Source organism: Lathamus discolor, chromosome Z (assembly GCF_037157495.1).
Source record: "Lathamus discolor isolate bLatDis1 chromosome Z, bLatDis1.hap1, whole genome shotgun sequence".
In the NCBI taxonomy this organism is placed as follows: Eukaryota; Metazoa; Chordata; class Aves; order Psittaciformes; family Psittacidae; genus Lathamus; species Lathamus discolor.
Genome location: NC_088909.1, coordinates 68,638,257 through 68,656,574, shown reverse-complemented (window position 1 = coordinate 68,656,574; position 18,318 = coordinate 68,638,257). Strand labels below are relative to the sequence as shown.

General features: G+C 39.7%; 1 protein-coding gene across 1 annotated transcript in view; it reads left to right on the top strand.

Moving 5' to 3' along the window:
- NTRK2 (neurotrophic receptor tyrosine kinase 2) overlaps window positions 1-18,318 on the top strand; it is a 210,060-nt gene that overhangs the window by 119,447 nt on the left and 72,295 nt on the right. Inside the window, exon 13 of the mRNA XM_065662823.1 lies at window positions 680-868. Within this exon, the coding sequence (XP_065518895.1) occupies window positions 680-868 (189 nt within the window). The remainder of the gene's footprint in view (window positions 1-679; window positions 869-18,318) is intronic.

Below are 18,318 nucleotides of genomic sequence, written 5' to 3'. Positions count from 1 at the left end.
ATAGGCTGAGGTATGGATGGGGGAGATGGTGGGTTGCTCCCCTAGGCTGTAAGAGCCCCTCTGCAGTGACACTAGATTTTGCAGTGGGGTGGGATATGTCTTTCCCAGTACTCCTCTCAGCATCAGCTCTACAGCTTATGTTCAAATTGTCCCTTGGGTTTTGACTGTGTTGACTTTCAGAAATCCAGCTTCCTGCATCAGGATGAGCCTATGTCCCCTGTGTCTTGTCTTGTTATAAGGCCACCTCAAAGGGAGGACAGGCATTCCCTGGGTTTCTGGCAATTATTGCTTTGTGATCCAAGCAGGGTATATGGTAAAAAGTTAATGTGTGTATTTCAAAGCTTATTTCTGAGAATGACAGAAAGATTTCAACAAATTTGGAGATCATTCCCAGTAACACACATGATACAGACCCTGATATATTTAGGCTCAGTGATCTACCAGTACAAAAATTTGCTTCACATTCCAATGCTTAATAGAAAAAACCCATGATTCTCCGTCTGCGTGCAGACATAAGATTCCTGAGGTAAGGTCAACAAGGCACGCAAAGATTGCTGTTGACTATGGGGATGGAGGACAAACTGGTCCAAAAAACCTCCTAAAAAAACAAAACAAGAAATTATCTGACAGAAAGGAACCATGTGCCAAGTTACAGGAAAATCTTTGTTTCTAACTGTAGGTCCTTCTTCAGTTATCAGCAATGATGATGATTCAGCCAGTCCCCTCCACCACATCTCAAACGGCAGTAACACTCCTTCTTCTTCTGAGGGGGGTCCTGACGCAGTCATCATTGGGATGACGAAGATTCCGGTCATTGAAAATCCTCAGTATTTTGGAATTACCAACAATCAGCTCAAGACAGACACCTGTAAGTACAAGCAACTGTATGTGTTTCAGTCATTTTACCTGTGTAAGTGCTGGGGCTTCTTAACAGAGCTAGTAGAACAAAACGCTCTAAATTCCTGGAGTGGAAGGGTGGGGTTAAAATGCATGCAGTTTGTTAAAGGTACATTGGATGAACTGCTTTACATCTGTCAAATCCAAATTCAGCCCTTGTCAATGAAGTCAGTAAACTCAGCAGTGTTACACTCAAAGCCCAGTCCATATTTCATCAGTCACTGGTGGCCTTTCCATTGATTTCAGTGGTCTTTGGACAGTCCTGTGCACTGAGCATGTTTTTGGAAAGAAACAAATCCTGGGTCAGAAGCAGAAGTCAGAATTGTTAAATATATGCTGCGTTTAAATTGGTCTTATCGGCAATGAACATAAACCTAACTTTAAAATATGAGTATTTGTAAAGTTATAAGAATAATAAAGTTTAAAACTTCAATTCTTTTAATTTCATTGTACAATTCAACCTCTACAGCTGGAAAACGTTGAATATTTAAAAGTAAAGCAGAAGGTTGCATGTTGGACAATATATGTCACATACAAATTCTTTCACGCTCAGTTAGAAGTTCATAGTGAATTGTGAAAAAATATTGAGTTAATCATAATTATGAATAATTAAAAAAGAGTATCCCTAACTTCAGATGCTACTTTTCAAACCTAGTGACAGTTTTAGAGCTGCACATATGAAATGTTGATTTTGGAACCAGCGTTTAGCATTGGAGTAAACAACTGAAAAAAAACCCTGAAGAATATTGTAATTAATAGTAACTGCATTCTTTACTGTTTTTCATCAGGACATGAAGGTCTTTACTTGTTTCAGAGAAGGTTGTTCCTATCTCCTTTTCCTTATTTTATTTGTGTGTGAATGTGCAAATGTTTCTGAATTGTCACTGGAAGTCTGAGCTATGTCTCTGGGAAGTCACTCTAGAGATTCCCAGTACAGCTGGTGAGCATTGGGCTTGCAGCTAAGGGATACTACATCCCATCTGTATCCTACCCTGAATGATACTGCTTCAAATTGTACTATAGGGGCTTACTGACAGGGTCTGAAGCCATTGCCTCCAAACTTTGCAAAAAGCTTAAATGCCATAATAGGAATCTTTCTTGATCTGTGCATGAGGTTATATATGCATATGTGTATGCGTGATTTCCAATTTTGCAAAGACTGATGCTGAACTATATACATATCTTGTGAATATTAATGCTGATCTACATCTAGATTGTTGCATGAAACACAATCCACAGTAGTTCCTGCAATTCAGTAACTTAACAGAAGGTCTTTTCCTGCCTTTTTATTGTACATCCCTGATGTAGCCTTTTTTTTTTTTTTTTTTTTGTGGCACTATTCTGGGATTAGAAATGCTCCATCAACTCTTCTACCAAAGGGTATTTGAACAATCTGGCCTAGCATATGCAGTAGTATGCATAAGGTAATAACTGAATTGTTGATACTTGACCAACACAAGGAAAATGTACAGATACATTCTAATTAGAACATTAATTCCTGGGAAGAATAGAAGCCACTAGGGAATCAGAAATGGGCAATATGTCCACTAGAGCTCTCTAATGTTATATAGAAGGCCATGCTTTTAAATATGAGGCTACTGTACCTCCATTCCCAGCTGCATTAGACAACGTAATAATTGTTTAAATAAACATCAGTGCAGAGAATTTAACTTTCATCATTAATGTTGAAACAATATACACGCTGTTCTGGGAAAAACCCAAACTGTACCAAAACACAGAATTCTCTCACATTTTGTAAGCTGCACATTAAGTACAGACGCATTAAATCACGCCTGACTAGTGCTAAGTAGGTCCTGATCCTAAAAATACTGTGATCCTAAAAAGTCTGTGTTTGATTTTGTGTGCTTCAATGAAACCCACATGTTGTCAGGGAAATTAATCACAGTACATGAAGTTCAGTTTGTGCATAAATGTTTGCAGGATGTGGCTCAATGCTTTGCTGTGGTGCTCTGGGGAGGTTTGTGGGGCTGATCCTCTGCATTTTGCCATATCGCCATGGTGGTCCCAGTCTGTGTGTTTTTATTGCCTTAGGAAAGAGAATCAGGTAAACTATGTTAATGTATAAACCAAGACAGATTTCTCCTACCACATTGAGAATCTGCCCAATAAAAAGCATAATTAAAATTGTCTCCGATGAAAGTGGGTCTTCCCAGAAATTTCACATACACTCTCTTTCTGTTTTTCTCACTCTCTTATTATTGCAGAGTTGCACTTGTCCTTCCTTAAGCTGCCAGCCTCCTCCTGCTGTTTATATCTGGTATTTATAAACCTCTAAGCTAAGTAGTTTTCATACCTTTTTCCTGTTTACAGTAATGCTAGCTCCAGATGTCATCTGGGTTCTCCTCCCCAGCAAGATAATTAATATTTATTTTTATTTCCTATCTGGTATAAGTTCCATTATCTGCTAGTATTAAACATGGCAATCACTGACAGTCATGCTGGAAAAGATTCTTACGTATTTAGCCTATGTTGGTCTGTAGAAGGAGGTGAGACTTTGAACTAGGTGAAACTGTATGCAAATTGTATTGCAGTTTTCACAGAAGTTGAAGGAGTATATCTGCTGTCAGTTGCAAGCAGAGTTTCTTTTTTGTTACTAACTTAAGCCATATTTTGATGTGCCTACAGATAACCATTTCTGAATACAGTGTATCAAGCTCCATTGTGAAGTCTTAGAAGTATATGTGTTTAAAAGAAAATTAAAAAGTTGATTGTGATCAATTTAGATGGAAATTCCATCAGTGTATCAGTAAACTGGTACTCTCACTACTGCGTATCTAAATCCTGAAGAGTGATGGCTTCTAAAGAGTCTCAGGCTAAAAGTTACAGAACTTTCCTCCTCTTGAGAGATAGCTTTCAAGGTGGGAAAAGCAACCTGATGAAGACTTGAGGGTTCAGATTCTAGTCATTGCTCTGAAGGACTGAATTTCTGTCCCAGGTTCCAGCACAAATGCTCTGGATCTCTAATTGAGGTAACGGTAGAAAATTACTTTTCATCTTTCAACTGGGATTGTCTGATATTTCCACTCCAGCTGCTCATCATCTTAACTACGCATTTTCCTAGCCAGCAAACCCCCTGGTGCTTCTTCAGCACTTCGCCAGCAGTTGATGTCTGTCTGACGCCCTATCCCAGCACTCCTGGCTTTTACTTTCCCTACCATGTACTCTTGGTTGCTGCTTGCTGGTAGGTTCATCTCCCATTTTAGTACCTTGAATGTTTCCACCTAGAAAATTTACAGTCTGTGGTGCACAGACATGTTTCAGACATGTACCAGACTTCTTGGTTCTTTTTAGCGTAAAATAAAAAGACATTTGCTTTTTGATATTACTTGCCTAACAGTGACAACTTCGATTTCAGCTGTGTGAGAAAGAGACTGCAGGCTGGACATGGTGAAACATTCTTTGCACTTAAGTCATTATAAACCCTGTTGTGTTTGAGCATCAGCCTGCAAACCTCATGCCTGGGAGTTACCAGCACTGTTCAGTTGTTGCTGTTGAAAATCAGGGCATAACTTTGTAGTGAAGTAACATTGCCAGATGCAGAAAACTTGCGTGGATGTTGAACTTTGCAAAGATTTTTATCCCCTGAAATCAACTGGATGATGTAGTGTCTTGAGGGCATAGATGCTAACTATTTCTAGGTGATTAGCTTCACTAATCTGTGATCTGTCACAGCAGCTAAGCTATATGGTATTTTCATTAATACAATGATATTTCAAAAATTAGTCTTCTATATTTCTGCACAGAAATTGTAGTTGATAAAGTTGCCAACCGAGCCAACCAGACCTGTTCAAACAGGATGGAAAAAACAAAACTGTTTTCTCCATGAATGGCTATGGACTTTCTTCATCACTTAGTTTGCAGCCTATTGCTTGGAATGTATCTGCGCATTACTATTACATTTCTGTGGTTAATGAGGGAAATGCAGTCAGTAAATAACATTACTGCATTGGTGGTAATGTGAAAAGCAAAACCTGGGGAGAGGGCATGCATAAAACATTAGTGGAAGTACCCAGGTTGAGACTGTCAGGGCAGAACCTGGATAAGAAACTGCTTGCAGGTGGTTTTGGGACTTTGAGAATAAATTGTTCTCTGAATCTCACCTCAGCAACCCCCACCCCAGCCCCACAAAGTCACTGTGGTTGTTTGGGTGGAGCTGAAAGGAAGGCTGGAGTTTTGCTTTTTCCTGTAGAGGTTTGAAAGCTCCAGCTTTCAGGTCACCCCAGGGCAGATAAACAGCAACATCAGTGACATCAGTTTGCACTTCCCAGATAATTCATACTTGCAACTCACTTGATTTGATCCCTAAAGGTATTATCAATGATGAAAAACAGCATTCTGAGCAGGCTTGTTGATTAGTCATTGGGTTGTTTAGTGTTTTCAGTGGCTGGCCATGCATACAGCCATTGCGTTATGGATTGCGTTACAGGATTGTGGCTTTCAGACGGGAAATTAGGGTATTTTTATGAAATAGTCTTCATATTTAATCTATATTTCTTCAGTTTGGGAGTGTGAATATGCAGTTTAGATAATAATTATTGTACTGGCAGTTGGCCTCTATTAGGGAAGTCTGCAGCTGTTTATGAGTTAGAAATAATGTTTATAAATAATTTTGATTTATTTTGCTGATCTGTAAAAATGATCAGTAAAAAAATCTGCAGTTCCACAGTAAAACTGCTAACTACAGATGTGATGCTGATTTTGGAGGCAGAAGATTTGAGATCCCTCTTCTATCCCATTTTGAACACTAATATTTTTTGATGTATGATTAGGGATTTTCATTTACATTTTAGGGACTGTTACACAATTTAGTTAAGGTTGATCTCAGACTTTTTCTGGCTTTCTTTGTTCTTTAACTGTAGATTTCTTTTAAACATATACATAGCTAGACTTCAGTTGTCCCCATTAGGTGGGAATGCTGCAGAAATTATCTGCTTCAGCCCGTCACCTTCTTGAATGATTTTTAAGGGAGAAGAAGAATAGGACTGTTATTTTTATCATTTTATCACAACTTCCAGAGTAGTGAACTTTTCTCTTTAAAGCCATGGGTCTTGGGAGTCTGGTGATGATGTCAGATTTCATTTTAGAATGAGAAGAATGTGAAGAAAAGCTTGAGAATGTGAGCCAGACCCCAGAAGGTTGAGGAAACAGGAAAAAAATCTGGACTTATTTTTCATGTTTATTACATTGAGATTCTTTTTAAACTCAGTTTCCTGATTTTGGAGCATTAAGCATGGCAGCATCAGATAGGGTGCAGAGCTGGCCCTGCTTTGCCAGACTGGGGAGAAAGCCCTGGCAAGGCCGCCACAGAGAGCAGAAGGGAGTAACCAGATACCAGAACCCACCGAGCTGAATTTTTTCTCCCTGGTTGTTTGTGGAAAGGTGCAGCTACTTGTAGTTCAATATGCAGTTGTTTCTGTGGCTCTGACTACTCATACCCTGCAAGGCAGTCTGGTTTTGCTTTTGTAGGCTGACAGCCTTCTCCCCAGCCCTTGAATCACTAGCAACTTGTAATTTAATAAGAAAAAGGAAGTAGTTGTCTATATTTCTAGGGTAGGTTCAACAGGAGGAGACGTGGTGACCTGCTTTCTGTTTCTTGGGCATCCTTGCCCCAGGAGTCCCATAGGCAAGCCTGGCCTCCATGCACATTTCGTTGGTGGGTACATGGGCTTTCACTGCAGAGCAGGGTTATGAGAGCCTGGTGGTACAAAAGCTGCAGGCATAAAGCAAAATTCACAGAGAGAGCCTCTGCACTATAGAGATCTGCCAGGCCTCTGACCTAGAACAGCAGATTTGTTCCACATGCTCCTTATCCTGCATGCATGGTGTCCTGTAGACAATAGCAATGCACAAGGAGCAGACTGCCTCACCCAGACAACCTCATTGCATAGCATAGCTTCATTTAGGTTGGAAAGGACCTTTAAGATCATTGAGCCCAACCACTGCAGCTGTGCAGAGGAATCAGGAAGGCATGGCAATGGAGTGGCACGGAGGGAGTGTGATCATGCAGGGAGGGAAATCGGGGAAATATCTCCATTTGACTTCATTTCACATGTAACAAATTATAGCATGTTACTGGTTGTACCTGTCACCCTACAGTTTCCTACAGTTTTGAAGAAAAGGGGTAATTTTTGACACACACTACAGGGTAAAAAATACACTGAGTTGGTCCCTGAGTACAGCAGAAAGGTCTCCCAAGAGAAACACTCTGTCAGCATTTCCATCCCTTTTGAAAGGCTTTTATATCTGAATGGCCACAAAAGAAAGGCTGCTGTAGTGGTTTCTAAACCAGCTAAGCCCTAAGCTTGGAGATATTCTATCAATCCCCAAAGTTGACAGAGCTAATAATTTATAAGCAGCTCATTTTCCTATAAAATACAGATGACCTCAACAGCCAGAATGCAGAAAAGAAGAATTGTTCAATCTTAGTGAAATCCAGGCTGAGACAGAAAACCTGGATGTCCAAATTCAGCTGCCAGTATTGACATTCATTGGTAGCCAGTATGCAGAGATTGGGAGGCTTAACAAGGCACTCACTTCAGGACCTTCAGATGCTGAAAACCAAAAAGCTTTAGGTGCTGAAAGCCAGATATGAAGGAGGTTGAGATTACAGTAAGTATATACATATATTTACTGGTTGTCCTGATCCCATGATGTGCTTTACTGTGAGGACATTTTATTGGCTAGGTAAATGTATGAAAGAGATATTGCCTGAATAAAGATAAAAAGTTATATGAAGGTATATTTTATCACCTTGACTAAATACTTCTGTAGCTTGATTGCATGTTTTAATCCCTTATTGCTGTCACCATTAAAAATCTGTGTCTGTGTAACTGTTTATTATCGTATGTGTCAGAAACGTAAGCCATATACATTGGTAGTCTATTTCATTAAGTTTTGTTAACAAGATGATGTATCTCCCAGACCATAACACTTTGAGTCTCAGATATTTTCTCAGTATGTGGTTACATATTTCCTTTGTCAACAAATAAAATGTAATAGGGAAAAAGTTCATGGGATATTAGATTTTTTTAAAACCTGCTCCTCATTCTGAGACTCAGGAAACCTGCTCTTTTGTTTTGTTTTGTTTTCCAACCAGATGCAAGAAATTCTCCCAAAGGTAGAATCCTTCATCTTGAAAAGTCTGGGTTTCTACCTCAAAAATTAAGAATTGTAAAGAAAGCAATATTTTCATATTTAGTGTAGAGGTGAACTTACAAGATCACTTTTTGGCCCAGAAGTTACTTCTTTTGCCATCTCAATCTGTTCATGAAGCAAATTTACATCTAATAAAAAAAGGCAAGAAATCATGCTTCCAGCAAAACACTTGCATTTCATCATACAGAATGTTGTTCTGTGACCTGAATTATTTGGTATATTACTTGCTCTGAGCATCTAAATGCTGGAAATGCAACTGCAAGAAAGAGCAGCTTGGGCTCTGATCTTTAAGTTGGGAATAGCATGAGTGTTTTATCACCTGGAAATACAACACATGAAACATGCTTCTGGCTAAATAGTGGATGTTATAGTAGGTCTGAAGACAAAGATCCAAAGTATGCATTTCTGCTATAGAGGCAGAGTTACAAGGCAAGACAGCATGAAACATACACTCTCAGGGAAGAGTTCGGTGTCAAAATTCAGTTAGAGTGTGCTCTGTTATGTAAATTTGTCAGGAATGCACTGTCAACATGAAGCCCAAACACAGACTTCATTTGAAGAGCACACTTAAGGGCTTATGAAAAATGAAATTAAATTAAACATCTGCACAAACATTCTCCACAATTAGGAAATTAAGTAAAAACCCCAACATTGTGCTTTTTTAGTATGTGTGATCTCCGTGGAATCACTACATTCAGTTTGTCATTTGACAATACATCTGTATATTGCGTCCAGTTCTGGGCCCCTCTGTTCAAGAAGGACAGGGAATTGCTTGAAGGAGTCCAGCGCAGAGCCACAAAGATGATTAAGGGAGTGGAACATCTCCCTTATGAGGAGAGGCTGAGGGAGCTGGGTCTCTTTAGCTTGGAGAAGAGGAGACTGAGGGGTGATCTCATCAATGTTTACAAATATGTGAAGGGTAGGTGTCAGGATGATGGAGCTAGGCTTTTTTCAGTGATATCCAGTGATAGGACAAGGGGCAATGGGTGTAAACTGGAGCATAGGAAGTTCCACGTTAACATCAGGAAGAACTTCTTTACTGTAAGAGTGACAGAGCACTGGAACAGGTTGCCCAGGGGGGTTGTGGAGTCTCCTACACTGGAGATATTCAAGGCCCGCCTGGACAAGTTCCTGTGTGATGTACTGTAGGTTACCCTGCTCTTGCAGGGGGGTTGGACTAGATGATCTTTTGAGGTCCCTTCCAACCCTTGGGATTCTGTGATTCTGTGATTCTGTATCAGAAATACATAACACTATTTTGGCACTGAAATATGTAGCTATATCAATAATACATAAATGACAAATGGTGCCATTTGTGTTGTAATGATTAAATTATGCCTTTTAAGCTCTGTGCTGCGTACTGAGTTCTATGGATATTTTAAATACAGAAACCTGCACATGTGTGTGAAAGCAAAATGGGAAAATAACATGACAGAGACTAAATTGATAGTACTTGTATTTAAGCTGAATGGGGAAAAAAAAGTAATCCACTGTGAAAACCTCCTCATTATAAGCCTAAACATGGGAGCAGGATTGGGCCTTGGATTTATTCCCTTTGTGTCAGTGAGTGTTTTGGCTAAAAAAAAAATACAGATCCCTAGGAAGCAAGGTAGTATCAATAAGAGTAAAATGATAAATTTTAAGTCCAATAAATACTAAAATATATGAAAATCCGAAGTAAATCAAATAACTTTTTAGCCAAAATTGTCTCATAAACCCTACTTCTAATTTCCTTGAGTTCATCACCAGGCAAGTGCATCATTATTAAAAAGCATGAGTGCATACAATGCAGTTAGGCCTGAGCACAGATTCACCCAAAGATTAATTTTGGAGAAAATTATCAGGAATACAGTTGTCCACGATAAGCATCGGTTAAGACAGTATAGTATTTATCACAGTTGCAGTATGAGCTATGTTATTTTTCAGCTGTGTGTAACATCTCACCTCTTGCCGTCAGCCGTCTCTGAGGAATTAAGGCTCACAGGCCTTTGAGACTGACTTTTGAGAGTGGTTTAGCAGTTTGTGTCCTGCAGGAGACTGTGTGCTTGGCTTTGCAAGTCTGCAGATATGCTCAGTGCAGGGAGGCTGTGGATAGCAATGGGTTATGTTATGCCTGGAGCCAGCATAATGGCAGCAAGGTAAGCCAGCAGCAAGTGGAACCTAACAGACATGAAAAATGTTGTCAGAGATAAAAGTAACCCAGCTGGTAATATTCTGAAATATTCTGTAATATTCTTCAAATATTTTTTTTCAGCACTGACTTGTTAATTAATAGGTTTCCTATTTTCCACAATAGCAGTTGGGGAAAAATGATGAGGCTTTTCCACACTCACTGGAAGGTGTTTAATTGATGCACCCACTTTAGACATATATTCTGCATAACAAAATCCCCGTGCTCAGCATTTTTTACTAATTTAAAAAATGTGATTACTCGGGTGGACAATTCCAGGAGCACACTTCCATCATTAATTAACAGAAGTAAAAACCCGACTGCTGAAACATGTTTCTATGATAATCTTTTAAAGCCCTCCCTTCCTCAATTTCGTTTAAGATAGTTTTCTTTTGTTTTGTTGTAGAAGCAAAAGCCCCTTGCAGTACCAGCTGCTCTCTCAGCCAATGACACCGAAAGGGACCTCCGCTTTGTCGGACTATGACTGGGGGCACAAGGAGAGACAGGCAGTGTGTGAGCTCCTTAGTTCCCAGGCTGTGAGGGCTGGTATGAATTTTGCACCCTGTGGCAAAGCAGGACTTTCCACAGAATACAGGCTATTGCTCTTCAAAGGCCAGTATGTGGATTAAGTCGTGAGGTATAAGGATCTGGTATGAGGTGAACAGTCAAATTCGTCTTATCTCTAGAACATCGATGCCCATAATAATTGAAGGCTATTATTTACAGATTGTTGTGGAATCACTGTAACTGAAGTATAAAACCCTGCAGGGGTAGAAAGTGTCAAACAACCTAAGTCAAGACCCTGCAACGAGGTCTAAAATTGTTAAAGTTCTGTTGATGGAAAGTTGTGCACTACCTCTGACTAGCAACTTGCTCATTGGCTTTTGGGGCAATTAACACATTGGCTTTTGGGGCAATTAACATTTAAATGGAAAACATATTGCATGAGGGTATTGTTTGAATTTAGAAAAAATTTGGGGTGTATGTCTACCAATTATCACTTGTTTCTCTAAACTGCAACCTATGTATAACTAATAATCTCTCTAGCGATTTTTTTGTTTTGCTTTGGCTTAGTTTGTTTTAGTTTTTGCATTTGGAGAACCTAAATTCCATTCTCTGATGTCAGCTAGGCACATGTAGTGGAGCGTCTCAAAGGCATTCAGGTGCTAAATCAGCGACTAACTGGTTTTCTATAAAGCCCCTGAACAGCTTGGAAGTGTAAAGTCTGGTCAATAGAAATCAGTGCTAGTCAGCTTAGTACTTTGGACAATTCCAGTAAATGATTGCTTTGCCTTTAGCTACTTAAATACCTTTGAGGACTGTTTGCTGGAAACTGTTGAAAGTCAGTAATTGTACAGGTCTCAGGGTGCAGGCAAAGGCTTTCATTCTCTAAGAAGATCACTTGAGCAGCACTGACTTGTACTGTAGGGTTGAAGTCAGATTTAAGGGGATGAGAAGTGAAGCTGTCATCACAGCAGCACTTCCTTTCCCTCTTGCCTCCTCCCACCTTGGTTTGTTTCCCACAGCACTGGAAAGAAAGAATGGAAAATGGGGTGGTTGTCTCTATCATGTGGTTATTTGTTCCCAAGTTTGGATAGTGAGAACCCAAATCGAACTTCAGTCTTCTGTTTATATCATTTTGAGGGAAATACGGATTTGACAGAATTTGCAGTTGCCATTGTGAATACATCTTTGAGCTATAGTTTTAGTTAGAAACTTTCTGAAGTGAAGCTGTTCCCACACAGCTCCTCTCATTTCTAAGTGTTGCTTACATTTGTTTATATTTGGTTTCTTAGGCTGTCTTTCAAGGATGTGCTCTCATTTTTTGGTGCCCACAGCTTGGAAGGCCTGTGGCTGCCTTCACAGCAAAAAAGAAATAGCTGAAAACAGATACCCATCAAGGGGAATATGTCCCACACAAAGTAGGGAGGAACAGAAAAAGGGAGAAACAAATGGAAAAGAAACAAAAGAACCTCAGTCTCAGCCTTTGGCAAAGAAAGAACAATACTTGACTGATTTACTCCAACTGCTTGTGCAGGAGGACATGATTTGTCTTGTCCCTGTTTTATTCTCATCAGAAGAAAAGCAACTGTTTTGCAGCATTTGCAGTCTCCATTCAAGAGGCTGTTGAGACTGGAATAGCAATGCGATTGCCTCCAGACATAAATGCATTGACCAGCACTGTGTGGGAAAGCTTGAAAAGCTCCTTCTTGGGTGGTAAAGCACAAGGCAAAAGCTTATGGGCTCATTCTTCATCCTCTGATTTGGAAGTATAAGTACCCTGTTACACAGGGTTGCTCTTTCCAGGACTGTCTGTGTTCTCATGCGCTTGTGATGGAGTTCACTTGTGCAGTGGAGAGTGCACAAAGGTGCTGTATTATCATGTGAGAGTAAAATGATTTGTGTTACCATTGTTCAGCAATGCCATTCCTATCTGTGTTGATGGTAAATTCTCATCCTCATTTTGTGTACCAAATCTGCTCAGCTCAGGAATGGACAAATTGCTACAATGGCTCTCAGAGTGTTTTCTCATACCTAGAAATGTACCTATTCGAAACCCTTCATCAAATAAGTATCTAATAAACCTTAAGAAGTATATTCCTTCCAAGTCTTCTAACATATACGGATTGACTTATGCTCTGTGAGATAAAGATCCATGTCCTTTTTTAAATACTAACCCTGTCTAACAGACCAGCAGATACTCATTGTATGGTATGTAGCAGCTTCCCTGATACTAACAGCAACATATCTATATCGCCCTGTCCCAAAACCCCCAGATCAGGAGAAGAGGGATCAGAATCAGCTAAAATGCCAGAGGCTCACCGGCACACCCAGACATTGCAGCAGGGAGCTGATGCTCCTCTGTCCTGGCAGGCAATGACACGAAACTGTTAGCTTCATCAGAGGTGTGTTAGTATCCTGAATTCAATGTAGTAATGGCGGTGAGCATTTGGCAGTGCCTCAAGGACCCTGAATCTTCATTGCATTCACAGTGTGCTTGGACAAGGGACTGCTGCCCACCCTTCTGCAGCAAAGGAAGGGGAGAGGGATGTTCACTCTCACAGCCTATGACTGACGGCAGGTGTAAACTGTCTTTGACTTCAGGTCACATCAATTCTCTGGCCACCACTGGAGAGGTTGGATTGGTGAGCCAGACCTCTTCAGCTGCCATAGCCAGCCCCAGCAGGCATCAGACATGAAGTCCAAAAGCTCTGTGCTCAACTCAACTTTGCAGGAAGGCTGTTTTCAGTCTTGTGCCTAAGCTTGAGAGGAGACATAAGGTGGTTTTCAGTGGGGTGTAGTTTCAGACACGGTAAATCACAACTCTTATCCTGAAGATGTGGTATAGGAGCACAGACCTAAACCTCAAATTCACACAGTCCTTCTTGGAGAATGGGTTTCTTTTTTGGCTTAGCTTTTGCTTCTGGAGAGGAAGACACAAGCCTATTGCTTTTCTTCAGATGCAGTGAGTCGTCCTGAAAGTTAATGTGAATTCAGCTGTTTGCAATAATCCTTATTTTATTGAAAGGTGACTATTTCTCACCTCATTGAATTATTTTGCATTATGCATTCTGATGCAGCATGTTTCCTTTCTAGAACTGGTTTCACATGTTTGTCACAATCCTGTACTGCACTTTAAGATTACAATCTTTTGCGTCTTTTAATGGGAGCATTTTAGAGAACCCTGAAATTCTACCATGCTGAGGAATAAACACAGTGCAAAATAAACTGTATCTTTCAGAAATATCTTTTTAGAGGAAGAAGAGAGAAGTTCCAACTTTATTTTGCAGTGATAGCTGCCCAGTTCAGAATTGATTTCCCATTTTAATCAACATGAGTCTTTCCGGCCTATTGATCAATGTGTGTTTCGAGTTTGGCCTCAAAATCTGACATAAGACTTTGCTAAATGGCAACATTTACAAACTGGTAAGAGATTTATCTTGGACTGGTAAATTTTCTTGACTGCAGCTAGGATGGTTTCAAGGTAAACAGGTGTACATTGCTGCCGTGGAGGACAGCTTTGACCTCTCGACTTTGCAGCTTGTGTTTATTGACAGAATGCATACACAGAAATATGTAGAACACTTCATGTGGCAAAAGCACAGAAAAGCACTGTGGTGTTTTTCTTAATGGAGAGAAAGTGTACAGAGAAGACTTTGAATTTCATTTTTTTTTTTTGTCTAGCCTTCGGACAGACTTTTTGCCTGATCCTGTGGTATTTATTTTTTATCATATTTAAGAGGCTGTGCCCATTCAGAGTGAGTTCTTGGCCTCATCAGACCAGGTCATCCCATTCAAATGTCCATAAAATATTTTAAGAAACATTTTGTTACCCTTTCCATAAACTTTCTCTGTGGGTATGCTGTATGCAAGCATATATGTTGAAATTCACAGTACTCATTAGCTAAACTATCTCAGGAGCTGTCTTCCTGAAACTTCATTTCTTCCATGACTACAGCCAAAGGCTGTGCTGGGGGACATTTGAATGGCTGAGAGGCTAGTCTCTGCCCTATGATAAAGAAGTGTGGCAGCAGACTGCAGAAAAGTTGTGTCAGAATTGTTCCCTGAATTTCTCTCTACTTATGGAGGGCTCAGAAAGAGACAAATTCAGAGAAGTGCTGAGAACAAGCCTGCTGCAGAAACATATCTCGATGCAGGAGTTTTAAATTTTAAGAAATAAAGGCAATTATGTAAGTGGAAATGCAGCCTAAGGGAAGATAGCAATCCTGAGTTTAAATCTTTTCTGTATCTCCTTGCTCTTACAATAGGAAAAGGAAATGCTAGTTTGCAAGCTCAGGTGTAACACCCTCTGTGGTCACAAGCTGCCCATTAATTCCATGCGCTGCTTTCTGCCAGCAGATTCTGAGAAGCCATGTAAGTGCTGAGCTGGACTTGAGCTTTGCATGGCATGCTAGCTGTCTGGGTAATCAGGCTAAGAAGACTATAGATCAAAGCCTATTTGAACACATTTGAGTGAAAAGCAGTGAGTGCTGTTTTCTTTGTTTCTTTGTTTGATTTGTATCTCAGAGTCTGTGAACAACCTTTATCTAACCTCATCTGTGACAAACCTCATTGTCTTTCACAAGAGTATATTTGGAATTAGCTTTTGGGTTGTTGCTTTTAAGTAAACTAACGAGCCATTTAATACAGTGCAAGCTAATAATTTCTGCATCTTGATACAATTGAATTTGAGGCTTTAGATAAAATCACACTTTTGAGCTGCTGGTACTCAGTCTGATCCACAGAAAGTGATGGCTTGATTCGTAGGAGACTAGAGTTTCTTCTCCCCTCCTCTTCGGCCCAGTGAAAGGTGAGATTTCATCAGGGAAAAATAGCGTAAAAGCTTATGAAATGCACACTGTACCCATGAATGCAAAAATATGAAATATATTAATATATTCGGTCTTTTAATGTGGTACTCTCTTACAGCTAGATTATGGAACAAAGGAAACGTGGTGCAGCCTCTTTAACATTTTGCTTGGTACCTTTAACAGGCAGCTGCTCTATAAGGATAGAATTCACTGTATGTCCTCAGGCTTTGCTTCAGAGAATACCTGCTGTGTTGCAAACATTGAGGGTATAATTCTTACCTCTAGGTGTTGTTTAAGCCAGTATGTTGCTAAGGATGACACTGGTCTTCACATGACATCATAAATATAAACTCTGGGACACGATTACTAATAGAATTCATTAGAAAGGACAAAATTGAACCAACATCACAGGGATGAAGACATAAATCATGCTCAGACAATAGGGAAACTGCAGGGGAAAATAAAAAAGCCTGCAACTCACTTGTATGTAACCAATACAAGCAATAGCCAGAGAGGGCTCCAGTAAGCAGTGGCACCCTGCAAGACAGTGATGTGTGCAAATCTCCCTCTTCCAAAGAGAAGGAAGAAGAGGGTGGGGAAGGAAGAAGGAAATAAAAGATAAGAAACATAAAAGAGTAGGCCTGTTGGTTACTTACTCCAATTAAGCCCGTATTTTGCACTGTTTGTACTGTACCAAAGTTCAAGCAGTTGAAGTCACCACCTAGGTTTTGGCTTCCCTGTTTTCAGTATTTGGATCTGGGGGACCAAAGGATTTGGGCAAACAGACTTTGATTTTGATACATTACCTGACCTGTTAAAAGCAGAAATGCTTGATTAAGGATCTTTTTAATTGCATTTCACTAGGCTGATGTGTTCATCGAGCTTTCTCTCTGACAGCCAACTAATTGAATGTCTGGGTTGGGCTGGGAAGAGAATTTTATCCACACTCCTCTGGAGCCACAGTGAAAAGAACTGGAGGTTGGCATAGCAGGGCCTTGCATCTGCAGCTTTAACCATTTGTTGATTTGGTTTTATAGCTTTTAAACTGATGTCTATTGCTTCTCTAGATGTTCAGGAGGAAAGTCCTCTTGAATCCCTGATTTGTTGTGGTCATAATTATAAAACATCTTGGAACACTGGGCAGTGTGAAAGGATGAATAGAGTACAAGCAGCTGAAGAGCAAAAAGTTCTTCTGGACCACCATTTATTTCTATACTCATCTGTGTTCCCCACCTCCAGACCCTGTCTGCTACTTGTGCTGCTGGAGACATGAGGAGAAAGGTTATTAGGGTGCTGGGATAAGGGAAAGGTAACAGCAGTCCTTGTGATTAGCAAAGGTGCTGGATATTCAAGAGATATGATTTACATTGGTTGCTGAAAAGAAAAGGAGCCATTACACTGATTTTCTTTGTATTGGGAATATTAATGTAAGAGCACCAACCTTGCTGAAGATGGTGTGGCCTGTCATAAACCAAATGCTAGGTTCTAGCACAAAAATACTGCTGTATGCAAAACTTTAGCTCTTCCAAAGGATTTGTGTATGACAAGTATTTTCAGTAGCATAGGAATTAAATTACAGAATCCTTCCCTAATTATTATAGTTTTGCTCAGCCTGGGAGAGATATTCTGAGTACTTACAGCATTCAGATCAGGATGTAAATTTTCTCAAAAATTGGTGGTATTCGAATCTTGGGTTTGGTTCAAACCTCTGTAACTTCATTAGAACTTGCTTACAACTTAGCTATGCTTGAAGATGAGCTTTAACTTCCATTCTCTGCATCTTTTTCATTTGCACATGATTTTTAATGTATAGGGCATCCAGTTCTTCATCTGGTGATAGCCTTGAAAAATGTGATTCCTCCACCATAATGCAACGTGAGAGAGGAAGGTCCTAGTGCCTTTGTCACTTTATACAACCAGAATAATTCAGCCTTTACTGAATTATTCCAACTTCAGTACAACTCCTTCCCCCTCCAGAGTTTCAGGATAATAGCTGAGATTTTAAATGCACAGAAGTAAAGCTGTTAAAAAATAGAATTTTCCTCCCATGGGAAATTTCAGCATTTCAAAATTACTTTCTGCTTTGAAATCAGAATGGAAGTTAAGGTAGGGGGAAGGCACTTTAGTCAATTTTGTCTCAAGTTTTGAATTGAAATATTTAAATGGAAAAATAAACATTTTCAATAAAATTTAAATAATTTAGCATTTTAAAATGAAAACATATTTAGGCAAATATTTTAAAATTATGAGCAAGATTTTTTGTTGATTTGGTTGGGGTTTTTTTGTGTGGAGGTGGGGTGGAAGAAGCTTTTCCACTTTGGAGTGTTGAATTTAATTCTTTGTCTTAGAAAACCAAAAAAGTAACAGAAAATCAACATTTTCCTGCTGCCAAATCTTTGAAACTTTATTTCACACTATTAAAATTTTCAGTCAGATTTTCAGCTGTCTTTATGCTGAAACCAGTGCTGTAGGAATCAAAATTTTCAATGTCCTGACTTGTGTTCAATTAATATTTGGCACATTTTCTTGCATTCCTACACCCGTTACCATTAATTTTCTTGTTGGACTATCTGGGAAGGGGAGGGACTCTAAAAGACGAAAGTGGTTGTAAGTAACTGCAAGTGATACCCAACAAAGTCCAAACATTCTTGGATTAAAGGGTGAAACTCCACTGAAGTCAATGGGGCTTTAAATATTGGCACCAATAGAAAGTCTGTCCCATGGAGTGCAACTGCATTGCCACATCTTGAATGCTTTTCATTA